The 10360-nt window shown below is 41.5% G+C and overlaps 2 protein-coding genes across 2 annotated transcripts; both read right to left on the bottom strand.

Moving 5' to 3' along the window:
- On the bottom strand, positions 1-1835 carry LOC131247197 (adenylate-forming reductase 06235-like). The gene has a single exon (XM_058247619.1). It carries the CDS (start codon positions 1833-1835, stop codon positions 159-161), a length of 1677 nt encoding a protein of 558 aa, XP_058103602.1. The 3' UTR covers positions 1-158.
- Positions 1836-8324: 6489 nt separating this feature from the next.
- Positions 8325-9142, bottom strand: LOC131247196 (FACT complex subunit SSRP1-like). Its single transcript, XM_058247618.1, has 3 exons — positions 8979-9142; positions 8789-8887; positions 8325-8573 (listed from the first exon to the last, which is right to left on the bottom strand). Exons 1-3 carry the CDS (start codon positions 9108-9110, stop codon positions 8340-8342), a joined length of 465 nt encoding a protein of 154 aa, XP_058103601.1. The 5' UTR covers positions 9111-9142; the 3' UTR covers positions 8325-8339.
- Positions 9143-10360: the final 1218 nt, after the last annotated feature.

The following is a 10360-nucleotide window of genomic DNA, read 5'->3' as shown; positions in this document are numbered from 1 at the left end:
TCCGAAGAAGTAGAAGCAACACGACAAGGTAACTGCTGACGTGGCCATGTCCTATTACAGCTAGTCACGGATCGAAAATTTAAAAGGGTTTCTCCCGCGCAAGCAGGCCATAACAACTGCATGCAGGAGCAACCCAGCTTCCATACACCCGCAACAACCTAAGAATCCCAAATGGGCCCAAAGGCAGCTATTCCAGCACCCTTGCATGCATTCACGACGTCCCTACTCCCTTTTGGATTGCTGGTGACAATGACCACCTCCGCCCTCCACCTCTTCGCTGCGTCGATACTCATCTCCGCCACGTTCGGCCTGCCCCAGACAGCCGTGTCATGGATGATCACCTTCTCTTTCGAAAACCCACTCATCATCTCCTTGATTTCCTTTCCAAAATTCTCTCCAATCCCTTTCGCCACCCAAACAAGGCACACATCAGCAGCACATGGTTGTAAGAGGAAGGAGAGAAAAACACAGATGCCGGAACCCGTTGCTACCAAAACGACCCTTTGGTACATGTTCACAAGATAAGGTAGACCAGCGAAGCGAACCGACCGGACCCAAAGATGGCTAGGTGGGTCTGAAACCAAGGACTTGGTGAAGTCTCCAACTGCACCAGCAAGCATCATATGGTCTTTATTACCATCTGATATGATACCGAATGCGTGCCATTCAGATAAGGGAGACGGGCTGATCCTCCCCAGTAAGCCAGCTTTCACTCCTCCCTCGAACTTTATCAGAGCCGCGTGGCCAGAAGAAGTGGTGATTGTCACTGCAACTCGTTTCACCGTAGTCCATGGAAGGATTATCAGAAATGTGATGGTTAACGTGAACCAGAATTCTAGCTCTTTTACTAGAATAGAACAATGGAAATTGTGGTAGGATTTCGAAATGGGGTTGTATGAGATAGTGAGGACGATGAAGAGCCAAAGGAGGGCGAGTGCGGTCCAGCCAGCGATCCGGTGGGTTCGTTCGAATATATTGTGATGGAGATGGCGTACTAAAGGGAATGCGGCTAATGATGATAGGCAGAGCAGTGATAGGATGGTGGAGGCAACGGCTACGATTGCATTTGTAGTGTTTTGTCTGTCATTGATAGTCAGGACGAGCGCGTATATGAGCCATGCAATCGAAGAGACCCCGCAGCCACTGTGGATGCCACCAAGGGATTGGAGGAAAGAAGTGGTCATGGTCTTGAGTCGGAGTGGGACCCAGCTCCTCCCCAGAGCCTTGACAGCCAGCCAGAAAACGAACCGTAGGAAGGCCTCGGTCCGGCAAAGTGTAAGGACGAGTATGTTCCCAACAGAGAAAAGGGCTGCCTTCCGCCTGGCGTATGGAAAACGTCCGGTAGCGGCGAGAAGCAGGCCTAGTAAATTCAGCAACAGGCAGACGGCGAAGAGCCGCTTGTAGACTGTAAACAGACCTTGGTCTAGCAATATCACTGACAGCCTCGATTCTCTACGTTGCTTTGTTTTGGCAACATAGCTTTCTTTCTTTGCGAGATGTTGTCGATAGTCTTCTTCTTCTTTTTTCAGGTTCTCAATATCATTAACTTCTTCTTCTACTATCATTTCCTCTTCATCATCCTCATCGTCAAGATCGCAGTAATGGCTGCTAGCTCGACTCGTAGACCTTTGGAACATAAACGACAAAGGTGAAACCCCGAAAGGACTTCGAAGGCGATTGCGAGGCGAAATGTTCCAAGGGAACCAGACCCACCTGCCATCTCGTTCAACTTCCGGCTGAACCGGTACGGTGAATGGATTGGTCTTGTTGGGATTGATCTCGAAAGAGACTCCACGGCAGCTGGTGGACCTTGTCATCTTTTCTGGGTTCTCCATGCTTTGTTAGTTAGACTCGTTTGCTTTCTCCAACAAGCTTGATGTGGAGGAGAATGAGCTTGCTGTTTCAAACACTTAGCAGAGGATTTTATAGAATGTCGGAATCGGTAATGTTTGTAATGATCCATACACATACAGACAGCCATAGTACACGTGGCATCCACCTACCTCAATCCAAGCCGTCGCATTGCGGGTCCATTTTAGTGACGTATGCCCAAATCAGATTATTATAGGATCATAATCTGTATTTAAAGAACATTTGATGTTGAACATGTACCGTTGTGTATTTTTCTTCTTGACCATCCATTTGATGCTTACCAATCAAGTGATTAAAGATCAACGGCTCAGTCCAAATTTCGCCCTATGCCGCATCTTGAACGGCAGGGCTGTAAATGTTACCCCACGGTTAGCTGATGGATCTGACCCGATGTTAACCGGATACGGTTTGGCTGGGGACCCAACTCAGCCAGCTATCTGGTGTTCTGTGAGCCTCACCATGATGTATGTATTTTATCCACGCCGTCCATCCATTTTTTCAGCTCGTTTTAGGAATAGGTTCCAAAAATGAGTGAGATCTAAATCTCAGGTGGACCACATCAAAGGAAACAATGGTGACTAAACTCCGACCCTTAAAAACTTCCTTGCGATAACTGTAATGTTTATTTGCAATCCAACCTATTGACTAAGTCACGTAACCCTGTACGAAGGCAAAAACACATCGGGCTTAATTTTTCAGTAATCAGGTTGGATTTGGTAAACCGTTTGAATCCGGTGGAAAATCTTTGTCTGGGTTCGGGTCCTAGGTCTACCTTGATGAATTTATTATCTATCCACGTCGTCCATCCGTTTTTTCATTTCATTTTAAGAAATAACTCTGAAACTTAATCAGATCCAATTCCTAGTGGAACACACCATTGATAACTGTGGTGATTTACTATTAAAACCTTACCGCTGGCTGCAAAAGTTTTGTATCAAGCTAATCTTTAATTTTTCCATTCATCCAGGTTAATTTGTTTGACCTAATGAACATATTGGATGAAAATAAACATTATAGTGGCCGTAGGTGAGCCTTGGGTAGTTTTTAATGGTAGGCATTCAATCACCATTGTTTCATGTGGTGTGGTTCACCTGCTATTTGGATCTACTTAATTTTGTGACCACATCTAAAATGATCCGGAAATACATATGAACAGCATGGATACTTGTGTCTTGCCTATGCCATGCGTCTCTTTTTACGGATCATTTTAGAGAAGATCTTAAAATTGAATCATATCCAAAGCTCAAGTGTATTGGAACAGGAAACGGTGAGAATAATGATATACACCACTGAAACGTTCTTAAAGCCTGCAATGTTTATTTGTCATCCAATCTAAGTAACAAAGATATAAACAGGGTAAACACAAATATCATATGATCCAAAACTTATGTGCCTCTCAAGAAGTTATCAAGGGTAAGCATTCAATTCACACTGCTTCCTATGGTGTGGTCCACTTAAGCTTTGGATGTGCTTCAATTTAGGGATCACGCACTAAAATAAACTGGTAAAATAGATGGATGGTGTGGATAAAAGCCATAAATCATGGTGGGCCTCACAGAGTTTGGTCTGCATAACTTACGTAGCAAGCAATCCGCCCATCCGAGAGTGGATTGCCTTGAGTAGGTTTTAGTAAACTCTGGGCCCAAAATTTTATCTATGCTGTCCATCAATTTTTCCAAATAGTTTCGAGGACATGAGTCCAAAATTGAACATGTCAAAAGCTTAAGTGGATCACACCACAAGAAACAATGGGAATTGAATGTTTTCTCCCCAAAAACTCTTGGAGCCACGGAAGTTTTGAATAAATTGATATTTGTGTTTTTCACTTCATTTATGTCTTTATGACCTTATGAACAGGTTGGATGACAAATAAACATCATTATGAGCCTTAGGTAGGCTTCAACTGTGGATGTCATTATCCCTACTGCTTCTTGTGATGAGGTCCACTTGAGCTTTGGATAGGATGCAGTTTTTGGATCTGACCCTATCAGACCGAAAAAATGGATGGACATTAAGGATAAGACACATACATCATAGTTGGGACCCACAAAGTTTACTCAGTACTGCCCACTGAGTTACCCAATCCCCTCTCACCAGAACCAGTGATATGGGTAGGATCCAGACTGTAGAGCCCACTTAAACGTCTGTATTGTATATCCACGATGCCTAACTATCCTTCCAACCTATTTTATGGCATGATCTAAAAAATGAAGTAGATAAAAAATTTCAGGTGGACCACACCACAGGAAACTTGACCATTATAAAACCTTTTGTGGGCCTCAAAAGTTTTGGATCAAAGATGATATTTAATTTTATCTTTCATCCCTGACTTTGTGACCTTAGATATAGGTAGGATAGTCAATAAACATTATGGACTCTAGAAAGTTTTTAATAGGTGTTCAATGACTATTGTTTCCTATGGTGTGATCCATTTGAAATTTGTATTTGCTTCCATTGTGAAGCAATGCCTTAAAATAAGTTGGCAAAGCAGATGAATGATGTGGATATACAATGCATATATTGAGGTGGGTCCTATGGTCAGGATCCACCCACATCACTAGTTCGGTCATAGCCAAGTCGTGCTCAACACCAACCACATAGATGTTAAAGCTCTCTTGGCCCCACCATAATGTATGTGTTCTATCCATGCTGGCCATCCATTTTTACAGCTTATAATAGGCATGAACCAAACAAACGAGGCAAATCCAACTTATAATAGGGCCCTCATATTTATCAAAACCTTCTGTGGCTCTCGAGAAGTTTTCAATGGCAAGCGTTCAATTTCCATTGCATGAACTTTGGATTTGTCTCCATTTTTGAGTTTGTTATGTGTAAAATGGACCGACTAGATAATTAGGTCCAGTCAGACACTTGCGCGTTCTACAAGGCTGGTCAGCAACCAACACAACAAAGGGGTCAACCTCAACCTTGATCCGAGCAAGAAAAGAGATCAGTCTCGGTCTTCTTACAAGTCTCCTAAGATAGGTCAACTAACTGCTAATTTGTCCAACGCCAAAAGGAGCTCAGCAACGACTCGAGAGAGAATCCAGGTTCGCATGTTACTCGATGATCAGGTCGGTAGACCACCCATCGCCAGATTGGATAAGATCACCTTGGCCTCCTACTATACAACTCTGTTGATCTCGAATAATCGAACAAATCCACCTGAGATCTTCTCTTAAGATCTCGGGAGACATCCCTGAAACTTTCAGGATATAGATCGTCCCTATACGTTAGGGATCCGAATCCCTATACAATACGAAAATCTTCTCTATGCTACCACCTCTCCTCAATTATAAATAGAAGCACCCCTAATGGTGAAAGGTACCGACAATCCTACCTAGAAAATTGCCCAAAGATCTCACGGTCTAATAGACCTTACTTGCCTCCTGACTTTGGCATTGGAGGGTCCCCTGTAGTAGTCGGGGTCTCCATCTTTGTCTTTCCTTGCAAGTTTCAAGTGGTCTAGGAAGAACGTCTAGATTTATGCATCAATAGAGTTCAAACTTTAAAATGAGTCGGCAAACTAGACAGAGATAAAACACATATAATGGCGGGCCCACAGAGCACTCACACCAACTATATTTAGCTAGTTCTGGGGTCATCAGTCAAACCGCGTCTGGCTACTCGATGCAGTGGGCCCTACCCAGGTAGTGTACATCATCCTTATTATTAATAAAGATTCCTAATACCAGGGGACGCTTTGAAAGGAGGTATTTTAGCCACCCATTTCTCCGCGAATCCTCTGCAGGCTTATTCTACAAGGGTTGCACGTAGTGTCCACCATAGTATGTGTATGACATCCAACCTGTCCAAAGGGTTGCTCCATCTTGAAAGGTGGTTGCCTGGTGGTTGCCTCCAAAAATCACTCAGATCCAACCATCATTTAGGCCATTGAGTTGAGTGGTTGTCAATTGTATTTTATGGTGTGGCCCACCTAATTAGATAGGTCTCCTTGTTTCTCATCACTATGGCGTAGGTTTACTTGTTACTCGGATTAGACGGCACACACATAACACGATTGCTCACCGCAGGAATTCCAGAGATTTTGGGTGGTGGTCGATCGATTGTTTTCTATGGTCGGGTGGACCCCAATTTTTCAGGCATTTCATCATGTCACAGCTCACCGTACGTGTGGGTTGGATGTGCCCACACAATAGGATCGGTCCCGACAGGTACAACTATAATGAAGACGTTTATGACAATAAAGTGAAGACATTTCATGACATCAAAGGTAGCTTCGTCCTGGACTTTCGGTGTAGCCATGCAAAAGTCATAAAAATAATTTTAAAATTATTTTGACATTTAGTAGTAGCATACACATTAATTATTTTAACAACTCAACATGTCCCCTAATATGTATCAAAGGAGGCCCTACATGATGCGAGGTCTACATCAAAGGTGGGGCCCATATGATGGGTGGTCCACACCAAAGGTGAACCCCACATCAAGGCAAGCCACATAATGGATTGTCTACATCAAAGGTAGGCTCCTATTAATGAATGGCTCACATCTAAAGCAAGTGCTGCACGATGGGCGACCCACATTGAAGGTGGGGTCCACAAAATCGAGTATCCATATAGGCGGTCTCCACATGAGAGGAGGTGGGTATTGGAGATAGCCCCACATGATAGACGATAACATTGAATATGGGATCCACATGCATGACACTACGCCAAAATCATGAATTTACGATGGACCAAATCCGTCGTAAAACTAAATAAACGATGGATTTTGTCTGTCGCTTGGTCCATCGCTGTTTATTGGGTCCTTTTTTTTTCCCGACGAATAAAATCTGTCATTTAATCTGGGACAGATAAGGTCCATCGCATAGTAACGATGGATAAGATCCATCGCAAAAATAAAAATTCGTCGCTGAAATTCAGAAAAAACCACCCGAATTTTTCATCATTAAAAATATTGGCGACGGATCATCCGTCGCTAATATGAGGAGAGACGGACCTCAAATCTGTAGTCCATTGTCGCAGTTCAGAAATTAGCGACGGATTTGGTCCGTCGCTAAAGTAGCTGCGAATTAAAAAAATAATTGTCAGGTTCGTTAGTTTTTTTTTTTTTTTTTTTTTTTTTTTTGGAATCTTACACCTGATAGTCATTCAAAAAATAATTCACACGATTGTTTAATAATATCGTAATCATGTTTCAACCCATTTAACATTCATCAAGACAAAATAATCATCAAGATACCAATCGAACAGTTAACGGTCTATTAATACTAAAGGAATCAGTTAAGATACTAAATTTGGCTCTCTGGCTTGTTACTGCTAGTTTATTGTGCCAGGCTGCTGCAAACCAGCTGGTCATAGCCAGTATGGTTGAAAGCTGTTCTTTGAGGTTGCTGTTTTGGACATGATATTAAATGTTCATTTGTTAAATAACATCAAATAAGATAAGTAGGGTCTTGTGATCATGGTTTGTAGGGTAGAAACCGAACTGAAACAAATCTAAGCATGCAAGCACAACATGGAGACAATAAATTGGTTATATCATCTTACAGAAATGGTTGGAATAAATGAAACACACTGAAGGGGATGAGGCACCTTTGGAGCTGCTATTTGTTGCGTAGCATGGTTAATTTGTGAGTACCAACTTTCAACTTTCTATAGAATCTCTTTCCTGTTGAAAGCTTCTTCTTTCACCTTTGCAATTTGAGCCTCAAGTTGTTCCACGATGCATGAGAGGTCAATCACTCTTACATAGAAGAGATGTCATCATCAGAAAAATGATAGATGATGCCATGACCAATGATAACCAACATAAAACTGTGAAGTTTTTACAGTATTAACAGATAATGCCTCAACCATGACCACCATAAAAACTCCTAAAAGCATACCTGTCTCATGATGGGGTCAGATAGAATGTTCTGAATTTTTGAATCCACCGGCTTACTCGAAACTTCTGTGGCTTCACATAGGCTTGCTACCATGAAGTTCAGTAGTGTTCGGTGACCACGCAATCCGCCTCAATGGAAAACTTCAAAAATAGTGAAGGCATATAGATTAACGGTCATCGATGTAGTCACCACCACTACATATGAGGTGGGATCTAATAGAGACACCTGCACATGAAAATGGGAGTATTATGGTCTTTAAAAAAATAGATTTAGATAATCATTACATATTTATGTTACCATATTGTGGTAATTTGTAAAACAAACGGCCCTTTAGGTACTCATATCCTACAAACTTTTTAACTTGCCATACTCAATACTCGCCACCCTTCTTAGGTAACAGAGACATTTTGGCTGAGATTCTTCAAAATGTGGTTTGGATGTGAGTAGGGCAGAAATGGGGGGGCTTGGTGTATATGGCGGCGCAGAAATGGAGCCCCCATATTAAGTGGATTCAAATAATCACGTTTTGGCGTGCTACTTCAACCAGATTTTGGCAGCAGCATGCCTTTCTGCTTTGGGAACTGTGAACACCCAAATGCATCCTAGGACTCAACTTTTAAAGGCAACAAGAAGCAAAAACCAGCATGGCATACCAAAAACAACTTACATCTCTTTCGGCTTGTGAGAAGAACATGAAAGCAGACATAGCTCTCTTTGGTGCATTAGGATCCTTTTTCTTCTTTGGTTTTCTCTTCTTTGAACCATCTTCATCTCCATCCTTGGATTTCCTCTTAGAAGAAGATGCCTTAGGAGCAGCTGCTTCTTTCTTAGCTTCCTTCTTGGGAGGCTTCTGAAATGGGAAGAAAAGAGAAAGAAGTATTAACTTTCATGGCCAGACATTGATGAAAAAGCTATAGTATGTAATCAAAAGCACCAAAACATTCTAAAACAGCAATGGCGATTACATAAATTGCCATGTCAAACTCAAGTATCAGAACTTTCTAGTTACCCAACTTCTATTGAAACAAGGTAAGGAGTAAAAACAAGGGAGTTGATGTAGTTTACTTCTTTGTCATCACCGCTTTCACTAGCATCTGATTCTTCATCTCCAGAATCATCAGTAGGAGAGCCTCCATCATCCTTCTCCACAACAAAATCTTCATCCTGCAAATAATGAATCCATGAAAGCTATCATTAAGTACCCATATTTCATATGGGATAAAATGTAACAGTGATCACCGACGACTAAGAGTACCTCTTCATCGCTTTCCTCACCACCAGCTTCATTTTTAATCCGTTCAAGATGTGGATCTACAGCATCATCATTAGTAGCCTGAAGAGCATCTTCAACACCATTAGTCTGTCGTTGGCTTACTCCAAAGCTCATAATTTTCAACCCTTTTCCACTGTGAAGAAAAAATAGGGCATGGTCTAAACAAAGCGGAACGATAGTTTAAAATTAAAAAAAAAAAAAAAAAAAAAACAACTCAACTCGATGTTCAGTTATGGAACCATACTTGCAAAGATAAAAATGATTGTTAAACATGTTTGCAAACAGTTAAAGGTCTCAAGCATGAAATGCCAAACAATTTAATCACCTTGTTTGCAGTCCACATGAACTTTGGATCTGCTTCATTTTGGGACTTACGCTCGAAAATGAGCTGGCAAAAGGGATGGACAGGGTGTGTAAAGCACATGCAACACAGTGGACCCCACAGTTCCTGCCATAAGGCAAGATTGAGAGATCAGCTTCCCATTCATTTGAGGGTCTGCATTCACATATGAAAAACTCAGTCAGGAAACAGTCTTTCACAATTTTCAGAGAGATTTACTTCTCATTCATTTGGGGGTCTGCATTCACATCTAAAACTATGTGAAGACATCCTTAAAAATATAAAAGCACTTGGTGGGGCCACATGAGTTTTGGATGCGGTTGAAACTTGATCCGACCCCTCATCCAAGTGGGACACACACAATGAGTGGGTTGGATATGTGAATCACATTTAGGCAGGCCCAATATATGATTATGAATGTTTTAAGGAAACCCTTCTCCACTACATTTAGGTGAGTTACTCGTTACCCTTACCAGAGTAAACTCTGTGGGGTCCACTGTTATTTATTTGTTTATTTTATCCACTCCATTCATCCATGTTAACAGATAATTTGAGGCCTAAAGAACAAAAAGGAAGCATATCCAAAGCTCAAGTGGACCACACCATAGGAAATGGTGTTATTGAACCTCTACCATTTAAAATTTCTTGGAGGCCATAGAAGTTTTAGATCAAGGTGATGTTTGTGTTTTCTATTCATTCATATATTTTTGATATTATGAACAACCTTTAACCATTATTGGACAATTTGATCAGTCCAGATTGAAGAGTAAATAACTTCAGATGTTTAAATCAGAATTCACTCAAATTGGTGATCAATCTTGTTTGCCCAATATCTTTCTCATATGTAGTATAATCGGGGCAAGTAACTAGTCAAATTGAGGGTAATAATCAGTAAAATAGAGTGAATGGACCAGACATGTAAAATGGGTCAAATATTCTGGTCAAAATTGTGACCCAACTTATTGACACCCTGAGAACCTAAGAATTAATGTTAGTAAGTTTTGTGGGGGCCATCATGATGTGT

Source organism: Magnolia sinica, chromosome 5 (genome assembly GCF_029962835.1).
Source record: "Magnolia sinica isolate HGM2019 chromosome 5, MsV1, whole genome shotgun sequence".
Taxonomy (NCBI): Eukaryota; Viridiplantae; Streptophyta; class Magnoliopsida; order Magnoliales; family Magnoliaceae; genus Magnolia; species Magnolia sinica.
Note: the sequence above shows the minus strand (reverse complement) of the source record. Positions and strands in the feature narration are given on the sequence as shown.